This window comes from Xenopus laevis, chromosome 8S (assembly GCF_017654675.1).
Source record: "Xenopus laevis strain J_2021 chromosome 8S, Xenopus_laevis_v10.1, whole genome shotgun sequence".
Taxonomy (NCBI): domain Eukaryota; kingdom Metazoa; phylum Chordata; class Amphibia; order Anura; family Pipidae; genus Xenopus; species Xenopus laevis.
The window spans coordinates 4,945,603-4,968,879 of record NC_054386.1 but is presented as its reverse complement, the minus strand read 5'-3'; the positions used below and the strand labels follow the sequence as shown (position 1 = coordinate 4,968,879).

General features: G+C 40.9%; 1 protein-coding gene across 1 annotated transcript; it reads left to right on the top strand.

Moving 5' to 3' along the window:
- Positions 1-1,100: 1,100 nt before the first annotated feature.
- zfyve1.S (zinc finger FYVE-type containing 1 S homeolog) lies at positions 1,101-22,320 on the top strand. The gene is given in 11 exon segments (NM_001092802.1): positions 1,101-1,674; positions 4,763-5,267; positions 9,483-9,697; positions 13,367-13,473; positions 14,059-14,167; positions 16,664-16,761; positions 16,850-16,967; positions 17,650-17,820; positions 19,323-19,503; positions 20,206-20,322; positions 22,088-22,320. Coding segments are annotated over 11 exon segments (2,352 nt in total). The 5' UTR covers positions 1,101-1,176.
- Positions 22,321-23,277: the final 957 nt, after the last annotated feature.

Here is a 23,277-nt window from a genome sequence, read left to right as displayed (position 1 = left end):
TTGTTTAAATCCGCAAACAACCATTCTAAAAGAGGGAAAAAACATAGTCCACATCCCTGTCCAATCAGCTGCCTGCTATTTCCTAGATCTATGTGCTCAGCCTTCACTCTGCATGGCCTAGATATATTTATATATATATTTTAAAGGAGACTGGAAGCTTACAAAGCAGTTTATTGCCAATAGATTAGCCACAAAAGTGCAAGCTATAACACTATATTTATTCTGTAGAATAAAGCAACCAGCTCTAGAAGTGCTCAATGTTTGTTTAGGATAGTGGCAGCCATATTAGCTTGGTGTGACATCACTTCCTGCCTGAGTTTATCCCTGCTCACTCATAGCTCTGGGCTCAGATTACAGCAGGAAGGGAGAGAGGAACAAACTGAGCATGCTCAAGCCCTAGCCCTGGAGATTTAAGATGAAAACAGGAAGCTCATGAGTACACATTAGAAGGAAAGAAATGTGCTGTTTCTTTTGACAGAGGACTCAGAGCAGCATTAATTTGAGGGTTTACTGGTGTATTTATATAAATCTTTCTGATAAAGCTTACTTACTTTTAGTCTTTCCTTCTCCTTTAATATAAAACACCTTCCCACCCATATGGTTTACAATGACATCAATCTTTTCTTTCCTACCCAAGTTCTTCCACATCTAATAAAGCAAGTGTTAAGTGTGATAAGCACATTTTTAGAAGACCGTCTTAGTTTAATTGTTGTTTCTCACGAAAGTCCTGAATAACCTTCAGGACTCCGTGCAAGTTGGAGAGGAGTTATATATACATCTCAGGAGGCAAACGTTCAGTAAACCAGTTGATCTTTCTTTGGAGACTTTTATGTTTGAATTTTTTTTTTCTTAATATTTTAATCACGATTACTTGATGTTTTAATCTGTATGAAATATTTATTTTTCTACTGATTCTACAAAAAATTAGCAAGTTCGACTAATAGATGCTGCTCTCTCCAAACACCCATTATCTTAAGCCGATTTTGTGCGCTTAGTTTTGGGAATTGCGTGTAATTGATAGTGTGCATAAAGCTGGCCTTTTTGCACAATGCTCTATTGCTGTTTTCTATAGTCAGTTTTCCAAGACTTTGGTTGCAAAACAATTCTCAAGTCTTCAGTTGGTCCACTGCCTCCTAATTGTGATCAAAAAGGGACTTTGCTTTTACTATAAGTAAAATGAGTACACAGGGCCCAACCTCGGATAAGTGTATGATCACTGCATTGATGTGCCAGGAGAAGTTTGCTTGTGCTGGCAATGCTGAAGCTGTGTTTGAATGCGATGAGTGCAATACTCTGCAGTGCCAGCAGTGTGAAGGAGAGCTCCACAAACAAGAAAGACTTCAGAACCATGAGAGGACCAGGATTCCTCCTGGATTTGTCCCTTCTTGTTCCAGTTGCAAAGGAGGAAATGCAAGCTCCATGATGAGCAGCACGTCCGGCTCCAGGCAGCGGGCATCTGTTAGGTGCCTTAACTGTAAGGTTGACCTCTGTGCTGATTGCCAGAAACGTACCCACTCAGGGGGAAACAAAAGAAAGCATCAGTTTACAGCATACCCAATGTTAAAGGGCCCTGAACCACAGCATGGCCCAGAAATGGATAAGGAATCTCTAAGGAAGAAGATGACTGAGAAAGTTGACTGTTTCCTTCTGGTTGATGAGACTGAAGAAATTCAGGTATGTTTATTGAGTGAATGTTTGGAAGATGGTTGGAGTGAACTGTGTTTTCTGCTTTGCTTATACTGAATATGTTGCTGTGATATGTATAATTCGTAGCACTTACTAAATATGCCATATACACATATATAGATAGAAACACACTAGAATGCAGCTCATCCCTTTTTATTGGGTGCACGTAGGTGTGGCTTGTAATACATACTACACACTTAACCCCAGCACTCCAATATATAGCCCCAGGGAAAACAACTTATTTTTGCACAACTTAAAGGTAACATTTAGTAAAAAGAGACACTTTTAGTTAAAAGTTTGCATAAGTTGGCAGTGTCCATGCATCAGTCCTATCTAAAGCTCCCCATAGACGCGACGATTCTTCTTGCCGAACGACCAATTTTTGAGAAGTCCGAACAATCCTTCGAAATTATCATGCGGTTAGTGGGATTCGAACGATCGTACATCTTAAGATTTTTCAGCCGACATCTGTCAGGAAATTGATCGGCCAGGTCAAAAATTCTTTGTCGGTCCCAGTGCAATGTATCTATGTTTGCAGGGCCAAGCAGGCAGCTCCCCTTTGTTTTCCTGCCAAATTGGTCTTTTTAGTTGATGGGCAATTCGTACGATCGTTCCGAGAAAATCGTGGTCTCACGATGAGGATCGGATCTTTTAAAAATCTCAACATCTATGGCCAGCTTAAAGGGATACTGTCATGGGAAAAAAATTTTTTTTTCAAAATGAATCAGTTAATAGTGCTGCTCCAGCAGAATTCTGCACTGAAATCCATTTCTCAAAAGAGCAAACAGATTTTTTTATATTCAATTTTGAAATCTGACGTGGGGCTAGACATTTTGTCAATTTCCCAGCTGCCCCAAGTCATGCTTCTCATGACAGTATCCCTTTAAGATAGAGAATATCTTTGGGGGAGAAAGGCCATACCTGTTTATCTCTTAATTTGGCATGACCATTAGGCTGCTAAATGTTACCTTTAAGTTGTGCAAATATAAGTTTTCCCTGGGAGCTATATATTGGAGTGCTGGGGTGTGTGTAGTGTGTGTGTGTGTGCAAAAAGGATATATATTGAGTGCAAAAAGGAAAGGTTGTGGGAGCACTCCATGGCTAAATAAAAATTTACTAAAATACAATGGAAGTGCTACTGATCTGGCCAAATTAACTACAGACATAAAGAAGAGAAATTGATCAATGCACATTCCCTGGTCCCATCATATACTGTAAGTAATCTATGCAGATGCATATTTACAAAGACAGGGTTTTTTTAGTTACAAAATTATGATCATAATATTTCTTATGATCATAATTTTGTAACTAAAAAAACCCTGTCTTTGTAAATATGCATCTGCATAGATTACTTATATGATGGGACCAGGGAATGTGCATTTTCTCTCTTTCTATGTCTCCAGCTGGTGGCGTGAAAAAGGTTCATCTAACTTCTTCTGCTCAAATAAAAGGTAGGGATGTACCCAACATTATACACCCTTGAGGGTAATACAACCACCTGCATCCAATGACAATGGATCTATTGAACATATTCAGATAGGTCGGTCTAAAATGCTGGGGAACTTCATTACCATTCAGTTAATAGGAAACCGTTCTTTAAAACGTTTCATTTACCACTACTAAAAACTGTGTATCATGAACTGCGTGACTGAAAACTTTCATAAACAGACTAAATATACATTTTCTTATGTTGGCAACCTATAATTATGAAATATATACAGGATTGGGATCCGTTATGTAGAAATCTCCGAATTACGTGAAGGTTATCTCCATAGACTCCGTTTTTAATCAAATCAAAAATGTAAAACCTATAGGTATAGAGACAGAAAGACCCCTTATCCAGAAAGCCACAGGTCCAGAGCATTCCGGATAACAGGTTCCATACCTGCACATAGGTTATCCATCGGGGAACCTGCTCCAAAAGTTCTTTAACATCAGAGTAATTCGTTATTTTGGGTAGCAAATGATTTGGGAACCTTATGGTGTATAGAAGTTGTATTTAATTTGTATATTAAATATTATTTCACATTTAAGGGATTAGTTGATGAGTGATCGGCAAACACTGTATATATTTTTATTACATTGTGTTATTTAATCTCTCACTTTATTCTGCTAGAATAGTAAAATGTGTTTCTTGGATTAAGTTTTCCTTGTTTTAAGAGTCTGCTCTGGGGAATACCAGGATCATGGATACCTTTTATTATATTGTGCTTTAATAACCACATTATTAATATTGCTGTGTACAGGTGTGGCACCTGTTATCCAGAATGCTTGGGACCTGGCATTTACAGATAATGGATCTTTCTCTAATTTGGCTCTAGTCTTCATGCCTTAAGTCTACTAGAAAATCATGTAAATATTAAATAAACCCAAAAGACTGGTTTTGCTTCCAATAAGGATTAATTATGTCTTAGTTTGAATCACGTTTTATTATTACAGAGAAAAAGGAAATCCTTTTTAAAAATTTGGGTAATTTCAATAAAATGGAGTCTATGGGAGACAGCCATTCCGTACTTCGGAGCTCTCTGGATATCAGATTTCCGGGTAATGATCCCATACCTGTAATATAATATTATTATAAAATACAAAAGCCATGAATATCCTGTAAATTATATCCTTATAAACGGTGAGTTCTGATGTCATCAGTTATAAACGGTGAGTTCTGATGTCATTTCTGTCACATGACGGATCAGAAGAAAATTCACTGGCACACAGGTACTGCTAGCAGGTAAACCCTTGCTGATTTATTCAATGGTTTGCAGCATGCCAATTTCTGTCACATGACTCACTTAAATTTGTGTATTATAATAAATAAAGTACCCCCAGTTGTAAAATATAAGGATATTAGAAGTTACCTCGGAGTTCCATGACCTGTATAAAAACACTCGTCCTTCGGCCTCGTGTTTTTATATGGTCATGAAACTCCTCGGTAACTTATAATATCCTTATATTTTACAAGAGGGGGTACTTTATTCACTATATAATTTATCATTATTCCATGATTTATTTTGTTGTTTGTAAGTCGGCATAATGCGAAAGATACGCCTTTTAATCTTTCACATTTCCCGTATTAAAGGTAAAGGATGAAGAGGAATTCTTGGAGAAATTGCACTGCAAGCCAGATGACCTGTTGAAGGTCATTTCAATCTTTGGCAACACAGGAGACGGCAAATCTCACACTTTGAATCACACCTTCTTTTATGGAAGGGAAGTATTTAAGACTTCTCCTGCCCAGGAATCCTGCACAATAGGTGTATGGGCAGCTCTGGACCCAGTCCATAAAGTGGTTGTAATCGACACAGAAGGTTTGCTTGGTGCCACAGTTAATCTTAGTCAGAGGACACGTTTGCTGCTCAAAGTATTGGCTATTTCGGATATAGTTATCTACAGAACTCATGCAGATCGATTGCACAATGACCTCTTCAAGTTTCTTGGTGACGCGTCTGAAGCTTACCTGAAACACTTTACCAAGGAGCTGAAGGCCACCACTGCAAGGTGTGGGTTAGATGTTCCACTATCAACGCTGGGTCCTGGGGTCATCATCTTCCATGAGACAGTGCACACTAAGCTGTTGGGGTCAGGTGAGTCCAAGGATCTTTTAAAAACACCAAATTAGGAAGAAAAGACAATTAAATTAAAGACTGGTAGACTAGTTGCTAAATTAATTGGATAACTTTATTATTAACAGAAATACAATATCTGCTTGCTACTGGCAAAGGCTCTGGTGCAGTGTAACCCCCAGTAAATTATCTGTAGCAAACAAAACCTTGATCCAGTGGAAGGTGAATAAGCAAATCAAACCAGTCACCTTCAGAAATTCAGTAATTCCTTCCTGACTCCAAAATGGCATTCAAGAAATGCCTGGATTAACCTGTACTAAAACTTAATATCACTAACCTTGTTTCCCCACATGCTAAAAAGGTGTTATTTCCCTTCTTAAAGGAATTGTTCAATATAAAAATAAAAACTGGGTAAATAGACAGGCTGTGCAAATTAAAACAATTTTTCTAATATCGTTAGTTAGCCAAAAATCTAACATATAAAGGCTGGAGTGACTGGATGTGTAACATAATAGCCAGAACACTACTTCCTGCAAGGGGGGGGCACTGACTCTAGAACTGTTGTAAAGTGATTCATTTAGTTGATACATTTGTTATCTTTGTCCCTGCCGAGCAGAATCCCAGAGTTTCATTAACTGGGCGTTTCGGTGAGATTTAGTCACCTGCCGACTAATCGCCTCGTCTTTGCGGCTACCAATCTCCCCTCACCCTTGCGCTGGCTAAAATGAAAAAATCCTGGCGCTAAGCACACGTGGCGATTCGTTTTCCGAAGTTGCCTCACGAGGAAACTTCGGGCGACTTCGGAAAATGAATCGCTGCGTGTGCTTAGCGACGGCGATTTTTCATTTTAGCCAGCGCAAGAGTGAATGAAGGCATTCAGGGGAGATTGGTCGCCACAAAGACGAGGCGATTAGTCGACAGGCGACTAAATATACCCGAAACACCCAGTGTGACCTTACCCTAAAGGCAGCTGTTACAATTGATAAAATAGTTGCTAATAATCCAGAAATACTGCTGAGAAATGGATCAACTAATTGAATTAAACAAATGTAGCAAATTGTAACAGTTCAGATGCTCCTGGATCCCTGAGCTGCCAGACTGAAACACCAGAAACTTGAATTTTGGAAGAACGGTAAAAAATAAAAGATGGAAAGCAATTGAAAAGCCTTTATTTATGGTGAAGAATTTGAAAACAACTCATCTGAAAAAAGTGTTTGGAAGGTGAACAACCCCTTTAAATACTGAAAATAGTTAAAATATCCACTTTCTGTAGTCCATTGGTTCCATTACAGATGCACGGCATGCAAGGTTCTATTCCTTCAGGCATTGGGGTATTGTTCATATTAACTATTTTAAACCTTTAATTACCATATCAGCCACTGACCACTTTGTTTGTGCTAAACCTTTTGTACAGTCTGGATCCTGTTAGGGCCGGGGCACGCGCTGCTATTTTGGGAGATTAGTCGCCCAGTGACAAAACGATTCTTCTTCGGGCGACTAAGAGCATCTAAATGTCACGGCTAAAGCCAATTCTGAGCATTTTATGATTTGAGATATGATTTCAGATCACGGGACCACATCAACGAACAGATGCGGCCGCGATCCAACGGGATTTTTAGTCCCGTCCCATCGACATCTGCCCGACTTTCTGCTAGTAATCAATCAGGGAAGCCCGTTGGAGGGCCCCATACACGGGCCAATAAGCTGCCAACTCGGTCTGACAGCAGCTTTTATCGGCCCGTGTATGGCCACCTTAAATTAAGGTAATTGGCTCTAAATCAACTGGTGTATTCCCAGTATCTGTCCACAGCAAGGCACTATTACATTTTAGGAATCTGGAAAAAGGGGTATTTGAAGGGATACTGTCATGGGGGGAAAAAATGTTTTTTCAAAACGCAACGCTAATAGTGCTGCTTCAGCAGAATTCTGCACTGGAAACGTTTCTCAAAAGAGAAAACTGATTTTTTTTTTTTATATTTAATTTCGAAATCTGACATGGGGCTAGACAAATTGTCAGTTTACCAGCTGTCCCCGGTCATGTGACTTGTGCTCTGATAAACTTCAGTCACTCTTTACTGCTGCACTGCCAGTTGGAGTGATATTACCCCCTCCCATTCCCCCCCAGAAACCTAACAAAACAGTGGGATGGTAACCAGATAGCAGCTCCCTAACACAAGATAACAGCTGCCTGGTAGATCTAAGAACAACACTCAATAGTAAAATCCAGGTCCCACTGAGACACATTCAGTTACATTGAGTAGGAGAAACAACAGCCTGCCAGAAAGCAGTTCCATCCTAAAGTGCTGGCTCTTTCTGAAATCACATGACCAGGCAAAATGACCTGAGATGCACCTACACACCAATATTACAACTAAATACACTTGTTGGGTTAGGAATGACATTTTATATTGTAGAGTGAATTATTTTCAGTGTAATTTAGAAATAAAAACTGCATCATAAAAATCAGAATCCCTTTTAGCAAATACAACGTGTTACTAAATTTAAACTTGTTTTTTTCCTTGGTATTTTCAGAGGTAACAGAAATTTTTTTTGGTTTCTGAGGTTTTTTTCCCAAAGCCTAGTTTAAACTTAGCTTTCAATGTGGAAAGTTTGCCACAGACACACAGACTGAGCTGTAGATTTTGTTTCCAATACGCATTTAGTAACAGTTACATTTATGGCCAAGCCTCATTTGAGTTACGTGGCCATTAAATAGTGTACTCTGTCTTTCTGTGCTAAAACTGGATGAATTATTCTCAACATCAGAACAGTTTGTCCTACTAAAAAGTCAATATTTTAGTGGCTGAAATCCAGTTTCTACTGTCTGCTGTGTATAAATCTAACATAGCCTACTCCAATGTATCCATTTTAGAGGAGAATTGCAGGAAACCTGTATGTGGTTTGTACATATAAATAATTATGGCTGCAAAGGCTCACTATCTCTTGCTATTCAGGGGCAGCTGTTAATGCAAGCAAAGCGCTTTCTAAGTTGTCTGGTAGGGCCACTTCTTAAAGGAGAAGGAAAGCTACAGAGGCAGTTTATTGCCAATAGATTAGCCACAATAGTGCAAGCCAGAACGCTAGATTTATTCTGTAGAATGCTTCACCGTACCGGAGTAAACCACTCTAGACACTGTCTCTGTTTGTAAAGGATAGCAGATGCCATATTAGCTTGGTGTGACATCACTTCCTGCCTGAGTTTCTCCCTGTTCACTCATAGCTCTGGGCTCAGATTACAGCAGGGAGGGGAGGAGGGAGGGAGAGAGGAACAAACTGAGCATGCTCAAGCCCAAGCCCTGGAGGTTTAAGCTGAAAACAGGAAGTCTGATACAGAAGCCCATGAGTACACAATAGAAGGAAAGAAATGTGCTGTTTCTTTTGACAGAGGACTCAGAGCAGCATTACTTTGAGGGTTTACTGGTGTATTTATATAGACCTTTCTGATAAAGCTTACTTCGTTTTAACCCTTACTTACTCCCAGGGGTGATCCTGGCCCCTCCGCCACCTGAGGCAGCAGCAGTTGCTGCTGCCCCCCCTCCCCCGGAAATTCGCTCTTAAAGTACCAGGAGCAGCATTTTTGCTGCCCCTGGTACATAGTGGGGCGCTGCCACCTGAGGCGAAAGCCTGAACTTGCCTCATTGGCGAAGCACCCCTGCTTACTCCTTTAAAGCAGCCCTTATGCCTGTAAACTTTAATGTGCCATCAATTTGCCCCTTTAACAAGGCCTATATGTTGTGCTACTCATTTAGTTTTTTGGAATTGCTACCTTGTGGATTATACAAGGGTATTTCAGCGGATAGAGCTGACAACTCAACAGTATATTGATACATTTAGTTGATACATTTCTTATCTATGTCCCTGCTGAGCAGAATCCCTGAGTTACATGAAAGGACCAGTAACATCAAAAAAAAATTTTTTTTAAAAAATTGATTAGTATACATCGGGAAAAAAAAACCTTCTGAAGAGGAGCGCAGATGGGATCAGTGACCCCATTTGAAAGCTGGAAAAATTCAGAAGAAGGCAAATAATTAAAAAACTGTAGAAAAATTAAAAGTTGCTTAGAATTAGCCATTCTATACGGTACTAAAAGTTAACTTAAAGATGAACCACCTCGTATTCTTTGAGGATCTGAATATTATGGTCTTTGAGGACAAAATAATTAGTAACCGGTGTAAAATCTAGAAGAAGCTTAGGCATTTTTATATTTTTGTCATTTTTTAATTTTGTATTCTACAGAAAAAACCACTGAAATTCCTGAGAAGGTGATCCAGGACCGTTTCCGTAGGCTGGGAAGATTCCCTGAGGCATTCAGCTCTATACAATACAAAGGCACTCGCACCTACAACCCACCAACAGACTTCTCAGGGTTGCGCCATGTCATTGAACAACAACTGGAGAACAACACCACCCGCTCGCCCCGTCATCCAGGTGTCGTCTATAAAGCTCTGAAGGTAAGGAAGGTATGGTTGGAAGGAAGGAAGGTATGGTTGGAAGGAAGGAAGGTATGGTTGGAAGGAAGGTATGGTTGGAAGGAAGGAAGGTATGGTTGGAAGGAAGGAAGGTATGGTTGGAAGGAAGGTATGGTTGGAAGGAAGGTATGGTTGGAAGGAAGGAAGGTATGGTTGGAAGGAAGGAAGGTATGGTTGGAAGGAAGGAAGGTATGGTTGGAAGGAAGGTAGGTATGGTTGGAAGGAAGGAAGGAAGGAAGGAAGGTATGGTTGGAAGGAAGGAAGGTATGGTTGGAAGGAAGGAAGGTATGGTTGGAAGGAAGGAAGGAAGGTATGGTTGGAAGGAAGGAAGGTATGGTTGGAAGGAAGGAAGGTATGGTTGGAAGGAAGGAAGGTATGGTTGGAAGGTATGGTTGGAAGGAAGGAAGGTATGGTTGGAAGGAAGGAAGGTATGGTTGGAAGGAAGGTATGGAAGGAAGGAAGGTATGGTTGGAAGGAAGGTATGGTTACATGTAAACATGCAGTAGAACTAGAATTTAGAAGTCCTATTCATTCTTGTTATGGATCCATTATGGATCCATTTTTGGCAAAACATGGCTACAATTTATATGAAACATTTCCACATGGGACTGCCTTTTAAAAAAAAAAAACAACAAAACTTAGTAGTTTTTAGTGACACGTTTCCTGTTTTTTGATCCCAAGATATGGGATATGTATACATGATAATAATATATGCAGAAAACTGTTCATTCAAAGCAATATGGTCATCCCTCAACACTAAATCATTGCACTCTTAAGCCTAAAAATACTTTAGAGCAGAGACTTTAATTTTAGAGCAGAAAGGTTCAGCAGCCTCTAACCGTATTGTCCAGGTCTGGTCCACAGGAGCTACACGACTTTTTTTGTAAGGCCACTTTTTTAAGTGTCTGTGACATGAACATGTCTGTATTCTCTAGGCAGCTGTTATGAAGCTAGTTTTAAGGGATTCTGAAATCATTAAGCAGAAAATTAGGTTTGTCTGCCATAAAAGACAATGATATTAAATCCGAAATGCTGACTGCACTGGCTTCTGAGCTGTTATGTAATGATCTGAATTATTCTCATCACTCATCAGTCTTGTATGATGATGTTTATATTCCCTATATGCAATATAGGCTCTGGTAAGTGACAGCAGCACAGATCATGTGCAGTGAAAAGCAGAAATGAAGATGGGGAGATACTGAAGGCAATTTTTGGAGGCACGGATTTTACCTGCTAAATGATTATGGTTGTCTATTGCTGGTAAAGAAGCCGAAAACACAATGTGAAACTAAAACATCAATTAATTGGTTCAAACTTTTTACTGAAGTTTAGTTTATTAGGACTTTAGCCAAAAAGCACAACATTTTGGGTATGTGTAAAGGGCCATATTAATAGATAGGCACCCAAGAATCCTTGGATAGATTGGCACTCGGGTGCCTATATAATCACATTGTTTTTAAAAATAAAAAACTTCCCCCGCCGCCAGAGAGTACCTGCATAAATCCAGCTGGGGGGGAGTTAAGGTGGCCATACACGGCCAATAAAAGCTGCCGACAGACCGTGTCAGCGGCTTATTGGCCCGTGTATGGGGCCCCCCGACGGGCTTCTCCTGCTCTCCCCGGCCGCGACCTAGTACTGCCGGCTTCCGGCGCCCTGGAATTTATAGACTTCCGCCTGCCCCGCCCCTTTTGTGACGTCACTGCGGGGCAGGTCGGACGCGGGTCTATAAATAAAGGGGAGCAGTGGGCCAGGGTCGGGTGCCGGTAGGGAGTGGGCGGGTTAGGGTCAGGTGCCGGTCGAGAAATTCTCGACCCGCACATCACTAAACTACACGTAATTTATTTGTCTGGTTCACCTGAAGTTTTGTATATAAATGTTATTGCAGATTAGGGATGCACCGAATCCAGGGTTCGGTTCCGGATTCGGCCAGGATTAGGCCTTTTTTGGCAGGATTTGGATTCAGCTGAATCCTTCTGCCCGGCGGAACTGAATCCTAATTTGCATATGCAAATTAGGAGTGGGGAGGGAAATCGTGTGACTTTTTATCACAAAACAAGGAAGTAAAAAAAGTTTTCCACTTCCCACCCCTAATTTGGCTGAATTCAAAATAGTCTATTCGGTGCATCCCTATTGCAGGTTAGCTGGTGCTTTTAAAAAAAAGTGTTGCCCTGCATTATATTGTAAATACCGTGTCCATTAATCATTTCTTGGCGTGTTTGGCTGATACCAGGGGCGTAACTACAGAGGAAGCAGACCCTGCGCCTGCAGGGGGGCCCAGGAGGTATAAGGGGCCCCATGAGGCCCTAATTAATAAACCATTACAATATATATTGGTAAAACAGGGCAACCTCTCAATATGTTGGGGGCCCTAAAATTAATTTGCTGTGGGGCCCAGTAACATCTAGTTACGCCACTGGCTGATACTACACAGTATGCAGTCGTTCCAGCTATTTCTGCTATATGTTGTTTTCCATCCAACACTTCCAGTTAGTTCTACAAGATTGGATCTTTGGTTTCCTCTCCCTGTCCTGTGGCTACTGTGGATAAAAGACCCTTCTTCAAGGACTAGGGGGGAATTGAAGCAAAAGGGACAGGGCAGAGAATGGTTGCCACAGCACAAGAATGTTTCCTTGGTAACTACAAAAGCCTTTTTTAGCGATATCTCAAAAGCAGCTCCATGTTTGAATTATCTGAAAATAACCCACATTGTTGGAATTAGCTGAAGGCCTAAGAAGGAAAAAAAACAAAACCTTCTTTATAAAGTTAGAGGGTCCTGGTAAATGATAGTTTATATGAGGAAAGCAAAGAAGAATGCAATGATTTTTTTTTATTGAACCCGCATATTGGAGACTGCTGAAACCAATTTTAACCTACTGCAACTAATCAAAACTCACACAACCAATCAAAACTGATGCAACCACTTATTCCTGCTACCAGTGTGGGCTTCAAAGCAAGTGAGTTGTTTAACATCAGCACACAATGTTTTCAAGAGTTTGCTGGGGATGATAAGTTTTAGGTCAGTGATAGAGGTGCACTTTATATACTGCAATTCATATCCAAATCTAGTTAAGGTGCTTAAAGGGATTCTGTCATGATTTTTATGGTGTAGTTTTTATTTCTAAATGACACTGTTTACACTGCAAATAATTCACTCTACAATATAAAATGTCATTCCTGAACCAGCAAGTGTATTTTTTTTAGTATTGGTGTGTAGGTGCATCTCAGGTCATTTTGCCTGGTCATGTGCTTTCAGAAAGAGCCAGCACTCTAGGATGGAACTGCTTTCTGGCAGGCTGTTGTTTCTCCTACTCAATGTAACTGAATGTGTCTCAGTGGGACCTGGATTTTACTATTGAGTGCTGTTCTTAGATCTACCAGGCAGGGGGTGATATCACTCCAACTTGCAGTAAACAGTGATTGAAGTTTATCAGAGCACAAGTCACATGACTGGGGGCAGCTGGGAAACTGACAATATGTCTAGCCCCATGTCAGATTTCAAAATTAAATATAAAAAAGTCTGTTTTGTCTTTTTAGAAACGGATTTCAGTGCATAATTCTGCTGGAGCAGCACTATTAACTGATGTATTTTGGAAAAAAAGAAAAAAACTTTTTTCCCATGACCATATCCCTATAAAGTATGGTGTCTTGCAGGCCCTGAGCGACCGCTTTAGTGGCGAGATCCCTGATGACCAGATGACACACAGCTGTTTTTTCCCAGATGAATACTTCACCTGCTCCTCTATCTGCCTCAGCTGCGGGTATGTGCTCCCTTCCTACACTTAGGCCTCTCTGTTCGAAGATATAGTTGTTGGAAATGTTTCCCTTTTCACATCATTGATCCTTTATTTGTCAATGAGAGCCACCTCTTCTAACTAGGGATGCACCGAATCCACTTTTTTGGATTCGGCCGAACCCCGAATACCGAACCGAATCCGAACCCTAATTTGCATATGCATATGCAAATTAGGGGTGGGAAGGGGAAAACATTTTTTACTTCCTTGTTTTCTGACAAAAAGTCACGCAATTTCCCTCCCTGCCCCTAATTTGCATATGCAAATTAGGTTTCGGATTCGGTTCGGCCGGGCAGAAGGATTCGGCCGAATCCTGCTGAAAAAGGCCGAATCCTGGCCGAATCCCGAATCGAATCCTGGATTCGGTGCATCCCTACTTCTAACCATTATCCTTGAACATGCCCTTGAAAGGTGGAGTTTCAAGCATTCTATATACAGTTTTGATCACTGATCATATGTATATTGTGTAAATGATGTATTCTAAATACCCTAATTCATGCATTGCTACAGTGGCATCATTTGGTTACTGTTGTTTTGTTCTTTGGTCTTTAGAGCAGGTTGTAAAAGCAGCATGAATCACTTGAAGGAAGGACTTCATCATCACACCCAGAGCCGGTGCCGGTACTCACACCAGTATGACAACAGAGTGTTTACTTGCAAGGTGAGCAACATCCACTGTCCAGAACTTCTCCCTACACCTTCCTATCAACCCTGACTTATTTTAAAGATAAGTCTCATCCAGCAGGAGATATATCAGCATGGGTAACACACACTGCATCCTCTCTTTTTTGTCTACAATAGTTTGATAACAAGAAGCAGTTTTATTGGGAAGTCCCACAGGGGAAATAAAAACACACAAGTTAGAAAAATAGGATGGCACACACATTTGCAAACGTGCTTAAATTAAAGTGCTTTTATTGTGATCTCAAACACCAATAAAAAAGCACTTTAATTGAAGCACGTTTGCAAATGTGTGTGCCATCCTATTTTTCCAACGTATGGATATTGGAACCCAGTCGAGCAGCAAGGTTTCTGGATAGAGCACCACAGCGATACAGCCGCAGTCTTTTGAACTATTGCAAGTTTGAAACCCACTGCCCTGTGAGTTTGCTGGGACAAAGCTTGCGTATAGCGCGTGAAACGCATGTCCGGCGCTATTTTTTAATTTATTAGTTAGGGTGACGGGATTGGAAGGTTGGATTTCGCGCCGTGTGGGTAGAACTCGGCAGAGACTTGTTACAGGCAGGACCCTGATTATACCGCTAATGACATCTGAGATGTCCACACTAGCTTGGGGAGCGGTGTGGGTGGAATAGCGGTCCGGCTCTGGGACACCCAAGTATCACTCGTACACCAGTGGCGAGCAGTGAGAGCGCAACATAGTGCCGCATTTTGGTTACTCAAGCATATCGCAGCATTGAAAGAATCAGGAGCAGGCACTCAAATAAAGGCAATCTTCCATCAAATAGTAGAAAAGATATTTTGTGTCCTCTGCCTTATGCGTTTCGTGTTACAAACACTTAATCATAGGCATATCGCAGCATTAACTTCATACACTGCACCTCAAGCACAGAAGACAGGGTTGTAATAGCCCTGTTTATGTTCCGGTTCTGACTCCAGCTCCTCAGCACTAGCTACTCAACTAATGGGGTATATTCCTGCAATATATGATAATCCCTAATTCCGCAATAATAACCAAACACTACAGAATAGAGAATATTAAATTATCAACTGGAGATCAGTCCCCTATTATTGGTTTATTCCTCTAGAACCCGTCTATAAGCTGGTGGCCTTTGAGAAGATTCAGTTTACTCGACTAATGGTATTTTAACTTTGCCGATTTCTAGACAGATTATTTTATTATTCTCTACCATTAAAGGTTAAAGGAAAACTATACCCCTCAAACAATGTAGGTCTCTATAAAAATACATTGCATAAAACAGCTCATATGTAAAACCCTGCTTCATGTAAATAAACCATTTGCATAATATACTTTTCTAGTAGTATGTGCCATTGGGTAATCCTAAATAGAAAATTGCCATTTTAAAAAATATGGGCCGCCCCCTGGGATTCACGGTGCACACACAAACCAAACAAACTATACATGTTAGGTCACATGAGCCAATTAATATACAGAGTTCTGTCTTTTGCTCCCACACTTCTTCCTGTTACAGTTAGAGCTGCAGTATTTCTGGTCAAGTGATCTCTTCCTGTTACAGTTTGAGCTGCAGTATTTCTGGTCAAGTGATCTATTCCTGTTACAGTTTGAGCTGCAGTATTTCTGGTCAAGTGATCTCTTCCTGTTACAGTTTGAGCTGCAGTATTTCTGGTCAAGTGATCTCTTCCTGTTACAGTTTGAGCTGCAGTATTTCTGGTCAGGTGATCTCTTCCTGTTACAGTTTGAGCTGCAGTATTTCTGGTCAGGTGATCTCTTCCTGTTACAGTTTGAGCTGCAGTATTTCTGGTCAGGTGATCTCTTCCTGTTACAGTTAGAGCTGCAGTATTTCTGGTCAGGTGATCTCTTCCTGTTACAGTTAGAGCTGCAGTATTTCTGGTCAGGTGATCTCTGAGGCAGCACACAGACCATCACTAAATGGTGGCTCAAGGCAAGAGATGTAAAAGGTCAATATTTACTTAAATATATATTCCAGTTTGATAAGATTCTTTAATATGCCACTTAATTTGATATAAACTATCTGTTGCTCAAGTATTCATTTTGGGGGTATAGTTTTCCTTTAAGTTTTAATACTGTTCATAAAGTGGGGGTTGCAAACATATGGGTCAAACTTTTTGTGTGCTACCTACAGTATATTGCCATTTGACCCTGCACACCACTCTTTTGTTTTTCATTTCCATCCAATGGAGGGCGCTTCCGTTTGTTTTCTGCGTATATGAGTTTGCTGGGAGCTCAAGGTGAATCATTTCAACAAAACCGATTGCAGTTTATTTTATACCATACACTTTCTGTGTCCGCATATGACTGTTTAAAATAAAATTTTAAAAGATACTTGTAGAACAGAGAATTGTCATAATGAACATCCTCCCTGTCCACGGCCTCATGCTTCATTAATAACAGAACACGCAGAAGGAAGTTACTATTGTACAGCTGATTTAAACCATCACAGAACGTTGCATGATGTCATCACTTCTCTTGCAGCCTTGCTATGAAAGTGGCAAAGAGGTGAATGTGGTACCCAAAACATCTGCGTCCACTGACTCTCCCTGGTTGGGCCTTGCTAAGTATGCCTGGTCTGGGTAAGTGCCATGTACTGGGGATGGTTTCACACTTTCCTGTTGTCCCTAAAGTCCTAATAAACTTTTGACTTTTTGACTTGCTTTAAAGATACGTGATTGAGTGCCCTTCTTGTGGCGTGATCTATCGCAGCCGTCAGTACTGGTTTGGGAACCAAGATCCAGTGGATACTGTTGTGCGTACAGAGATACAACACGTCTGGCCTGGAGTAAGACAAGTAACATTTATAGGGTGCCATAATGAAATAAAATGAATTGTCTTTCAGAAAAACCTTTTTTTTTTTAAAAAATAAAAAAATAATAAAGTCAAAAAATTCCATCACAAATGTCCATTTTTGTATAAATTTTCAGTATCGTATTGACTTAGGGGTTTCTGACTACAAGCCGGATGGCCGTGTCCATTCAAGCAGGCAGGAACCATTTTGTGGACAGTTTTATTAAGACAAGCCTTGTATCATCTCAGAATCTTGTTTGTGCACCAGAATGGGGGACCTGATGTCCATCCCCATGTCCTGGCTACACAATTAAACGATAAAGAGAACGGGGGAAGGTGTGGAGAGCAGTGACATGTAGGAAGTGCTGAATGGAAAGTGAAAGTAATTGTCTGCCCCGCCTCTATGCCACTGGCATAGAGGAGGGGCAGACAATATTTGATTGACAGCTGAGATGTTTAAATGAGCTTACAGCAGCTATGAATGCTTTAATAAAAAATAGAAATTGCATTTCATGTTTAATTTGAAAAGGACTTTTATTATACAGATTTTTGTGTCTGGATGACAGGTCCACTTTAAGTCGTTTACCATACATTTATTTGCCACTGTGCTTTTTTTCCATTATTCAGCAGCATTTTGTTTTTGAGTCCTAAATTAATGAACATAATTAACATTTAAGGCCGATGGATTCCTAAAAGACAACAACAATGCAGCTCAACGCCTCCTGGATGGAATGAACTTCATGGCACAGTCCGTTTCTGAGATGAGTATTGGACCCACCAAAGCAGTGACATCCTGGCTGACTGATCAGATTGCCCCAGGCTACTGGAAGCCAAATTCACAAATACTGGTATGTGCGTGTTACAGTTTCCACTGTGGCTATTTTCTTGGGAGGTGTGAGAAGGAGTTCTACTTAGTGCAGACAGACTGTTGATGTTAGTGATCGATTTAATGGCAGTAGCCTGACTGTAAATTGGCAAATTATTTTGGTACAAGCCACAAACATAGACCGGACAAAAACCAGAAAGAAGACACTTTAAAGGGCATGTAAAGGCAAAAAAAAAATAAAATCCCCTTTTTACGATCTTCAGTGAAAAAGAAACCTATCTCCAATATACTGTGATTAAAAAATGTGTACCGTTTTTATAAGAAACCTGACTGTATGCAGTGAAATTCCCCCTTCATTTACTGCTGTGGATAGGAATTGTCACAGTCCCTAACTGGTCTGCAGGGAAACAATCATACTTATGAACAGCAGGGGGAGCCCCCGCCTTACTTCCCAGCCATGCAGAATTCAAGCAGCTTTGTTTGTTTCCCTGTAGAGCAGTCAGCGACTGTGTAGAGATTGGTATTGGATTTTATTTTTTCCTTTACATCCCCTTTACTGTTTCCAACTCCAGCTGCAGGGACAAAGATCATGGATTATTTAATAGTTGGAAGTCCACATGGCCGATTTCTGTAAATCACTATCCAAGCCAGAAGGACATGCCCCAGTTCCAAAGGCAATCACAATGCACAAATTATATCAAAAAGATATATGTCCCAAGGCTTTTTTTGTAGTAAAAATAAATTATTTATTAATAACATGGCCCACCTTACGCGTTTTGTACCCTCCGGCACTTAGACACACCTATGACTAAGTTTGCGGAGGTTACTAAATGAGTAAGGTGGGCCATGTGGGGTCAGTATGTACCGAAAACTTTTTAATGTGATTATTAATAAATAATTTATTTTTACTACAAAAAAAGCAAAGATCATGGAGCCAGATTTAAACAGATAAACTGGGATTTTATTTGGAGGATTATTTTGCTGCAGCCACTGGTTCTGCAGAGTTGGAGAAAGTTTGTATTAAACAATACAAAAACTATAAAATCCACATTAGATTACATGACAACACAGGACCCAGTGCAGTCTGTATATTCTGATTATTAATCAGTCTTGCTGTATCGGCTTCTGGCAGATATTATTTGACTTGTGCTGTTTTGATCATTTATGACGATCCCTAAGCAGCCCAGACCCCACTGAGCATGTGCACAGTCTTGGTCTTGCAAAGATGTATAACAAAGTTACAAGATGGTGACCCCCTGTTGCCAACTTTGAAAGCATAAATCATTTGTTTGATTAGGCTTGTGGTGCAGTAAGTTCATGTTTATGTTTAATATACAAAATACAGAATTTCTAGCCTTATTCTATTTCAGACTTTACTTCCCCTTTAATGAGCAAAATAGTGCTTGTGGAACACTATTAACCCCCATATGTATTAAAATGCAAAAGAGACAGTACCCATAGCAACCAATAAGATTTAAAAAAGGTGACCAGTAAATGTTTTTTTCTGACGATCACTTTTAATAGGAATGTACCAAGTGCAAAGGTCCCTTTAAAGACAATGACACTAAGCACCACTGTCGGGCCTGTGGGGAGGGTTTCTGCGACATTTGCTCTTCCAAGAGTCGGCCAGTGCCTGAGCGAGGTTGGGGAATCTCACCAGTACGTGTCTGTGACAGCTGCTATGATCAGAGAGGAACTCCAGTGGGTAAGAAAATACGAATTCCATTGTATATTTGTATGACCAGTGTGCCACAATATATCCCTTTAACAAAAAATAAATCCCATTTCAGTTGTCTTGTTTTTTTATTTTTGTTTGGGAGAACCAGCTGTTCCTCACAGGCCCACATTTAGGGTAATCTATATGATGTCAAATATACTACAGGTATGGGACCTGTTATCCAGAATGCTTGGGACCTGAGTAATTTCTGTAATTTGGATCTTCATACCTTAAATCTACTAGAAAATCGGATAAATATTAAATAAACCCAATAGGCTGGTTTTGCCTCCAATATGGATCAATTATTTCTTAGTTGGGATCAAGTACAAGCTACTGTTTTATTATTACAGAGAAACATTTTCAAAAATTTTGATTATTTGGATAAAATGAAGTCTATGGGAGACAGCCATGCTGTAATACGGAGCTTTCTGGATAATGGTTTTCCGGATAATGGATCCTATACCTGTATATAGAAATTTGATCTGTATGAACCTCTTTGATACAGTTAATTCAGGAATCCGCTCATGAGCTTCCTTCCACATGTAGTTCAGGAATATCGTCTCCTCTGCCTCCGTGTCATCACGGATTACATAGCGATTTGGGGTTGGAAAGCCATTTTGATGCTTTTTAGTGCTTTAGAATGTCCTAAAACATCAACTAAAACGTATGCATTGGTTCCTTCTTATTTAGCTGTAGTAACAAATGCCGCAGAAGATGATGAAGGCGGCACACTAATTGCGAGGAGGGTTGGAGAGGCCGTACAAAACACTCTTGGAGCTGTGGTCAAAACCATCGACTTCCCTCTAGGTAAGATCTCAGGTGAAACCTCTGGCCTTTTTCTAGTGCTCAAAGCTTGCACTCCAAGTGCTTCGCAAAATCTGCCTTTGGTTCTAAGTTGTACCTCTGTGCAATCCTGAATTTTGTAAGAATATTCTCCCAGGTTCCGATGAATTATACAGACGGACAGTAGCATCTCTTTTGGAGAAAACCGTGTTGAGTGGACAGGCTTGACACTCCCAGTTCATTGTAGGTTTGGTTCCAGTACTTCTTGCGATGATATTCCTGCCCCTGTCCCAACACTTCTGGTAATATCTCTTTAGTTTGTGCCAACGTGAACATTTACCTGCCCCATCCCTTTGTATAAGGTCACAGGGTTACACAGTAGAACCCCCATTTTACGTTTTTCAGGGGACCAGAAAAAAATTATGTAAAATCTGGGAAATGTGTTAAAGTAACTTTTTCTTCAAGTACTGAAAGGATATAAGCACAGGAGTTTTACTTTGAGATACAATATTTACTGTGTTAATAACAAGGGTTAAACATTGCAGGGCAAAGACACGCTCAGATTCGGGGAGATTTAGTCGCCCGGGTATTAATTGCCTCTTCTTCATGGTGACTAATCTTTCTGAACTGCCGGCTAGAATGTAAATCGCCGGCGGGATCAGGAAAAAAGCCGGCTGGGTGGCACTCGGAGCGCTTCGTTTTCCGAAGTTGCCCGAAGTTTCCTCATGAGGCAACTTCGGAAAACTAAGCTCACCGATTGCCATCCAGCCGTCTATTTACATTCTAGCCGGCAGGAGGCAGTTCAGGGAGATTAGTCGCCCCGAAGAAAAGGCAATTTTTCACCGGGCCACTAATCTCCCCAAATCTGTGTCTCTGCCCTTAGTGTTAAGGTGGCCATAGAGGCAAAGATACACTCGTTTGGCAACATCGCCAAACGAGCTGATCTTTCCCCCGATATGCCTTTAACGAGCATGGCTATATCCGGGGTAATCTGATCGGCCGTATGGCCGAACGATCCAATTACAATGTGCCGTGGGCTCCGGCGGGATCAGTCGGGTCAAAATCAAACCTGACCAAACGACCAATCTCCGACGGACGAAAGATGTCGGCACACGCCACACATGATCCGAAAATCGTACGAATCCTCAATTCGTACGCTAGGCTCTGTGTGTCTATGGCCAGCATTACGCTATGGGGGGCATGTGCAATTCTCTGTCAGTCACATACACAACCTAAATCAATAAGTGATTGGTGCAGGACTGTATAAGGGGCAGACTCATTGCAATTGTCTATTTACAGGCAGAACCAGGGCACAATATACATCTGGTTAGTATTTTAAAACTCTTTATTTCACAAATTATAACATTTATAGAGGGGAAAAAAGCAGTTTTTGGGAACATAATTTTGATGTAAAATCCGGGTAAACATTACTTAAAATCATGGAAATGCACCCATTGAAATGGTACTTAAATTGAGGTTTCACTGTATCATCATGCAGCATGGTGGTCCATGTTGGAAAGGAGAGGGTGGATTTGGGTCAGAGATGGGTTGAAAACTTGCTGACTCAAGCATTACTAGTATATAGTTTATGGCTTTAAAGGAGACCTAAACCCCCAAACTAATGAAAACCCCTACCCTCCATAGTCCCCCTCCCTGTTCCCCCGGCACAGGTGTTAATACTTGTAAATGCCCCTAAGTCTTTAATTACCCCTCGATGCAGAGTCAGCGGAGCTCACAGGCGCCATCTTGCTTCGCTTTTTCCTCCTTAATCCTGTACCTTATTTTTTAGGTCTGGTGAAAGATGCTGCAAGGCCTACTTACTGGATTCCAGACCATGAAATAAAACACTGCTACAGCTGCAGGAAAGAATTCAGCGCCAAGCTCTCAAAACACCACTGCCGGGCATGTGGCCAGGGTTTCTGTGACGAGTGTTCAAATGAGAGACGGCCTGTACCCTCCCGGGGCTGGGACCATCCTGTCCGTGTCTGCATAAACTGCAATAAAAAACCTGCTGACCTTTAACACTTTCTTTGCAGTCCTTCAAAGTTCAGTAAGTTCTCAGGGTTAGAAATGAGTGGAACCTACTTAATAATTAAAGGGGAACTTCACACAAACATAACTTAAGCTTTTTGAAAAGTAAACCTCATTTCAAGCAACTTTGCAATATACATCAGTTAAAAAATATGCAGACTTTTCAGGATTTTTAATGGTTTGGAACAGTTCCCTAAGCCCAGCCCCCTGCTCTCCTGCTGATCTGTCTGACTACTTTTCTGAGCTGTCGGACTACTGTTACTTTGTATCAACAGCCATCTGTCCTCAGCCTGCATCCTCCAAACCCCACAATTCCCTGCACATGTGTTTTCAATAAGGAAAGGAACATCCCAGTGCAATGCATTGTGGGTTATGTAGTTCCTGCATGCTGTCTGGAGGCTGTGGAGAAGTTGTTACAATTTGTAACATCAGTGTTGAGTCCCTCCTTCCCTGCCAGGATTTCAAATGATACAGAAAGAGAAGAACTGTTACACAGCTGGATTTCAGCATAGAAAATGCCATTTATCCATACTGTGATGGGATTATTAGGGGTTTCTGTGTTACGTGGGCCTCTTTATCAAATTTTGGTTTAGAAGCCGGAGTTCCCCTTTAAGGGTGTTGGCAAGTCCTAAGAAAAAGGCTAACAGGAGTGGCAGAACAGGGGCACAATATTGCTTTGGTTGTTACCATGGCTGTATGACTGTAAGCAGACGAACGCTACTACGACTTGTACGGTACTAGATAAGCGAGTAGAAGGAAATAGGGTTTCCTGTTGGCAGAAAAAAATATGTAATAGTGAGTGTCTGTGTGTAGATCCGGGGATAAAAGTTTTTTAGTGCAGGAAATGTTATTGGCACTTGTTGTGCTTCCACTGCAATCTACTCTGATCTTTGTGTAACCCCCACATCTGCCAGCAGGGGGGGGGAGAGTTATAGGGGGCCCCGAGGG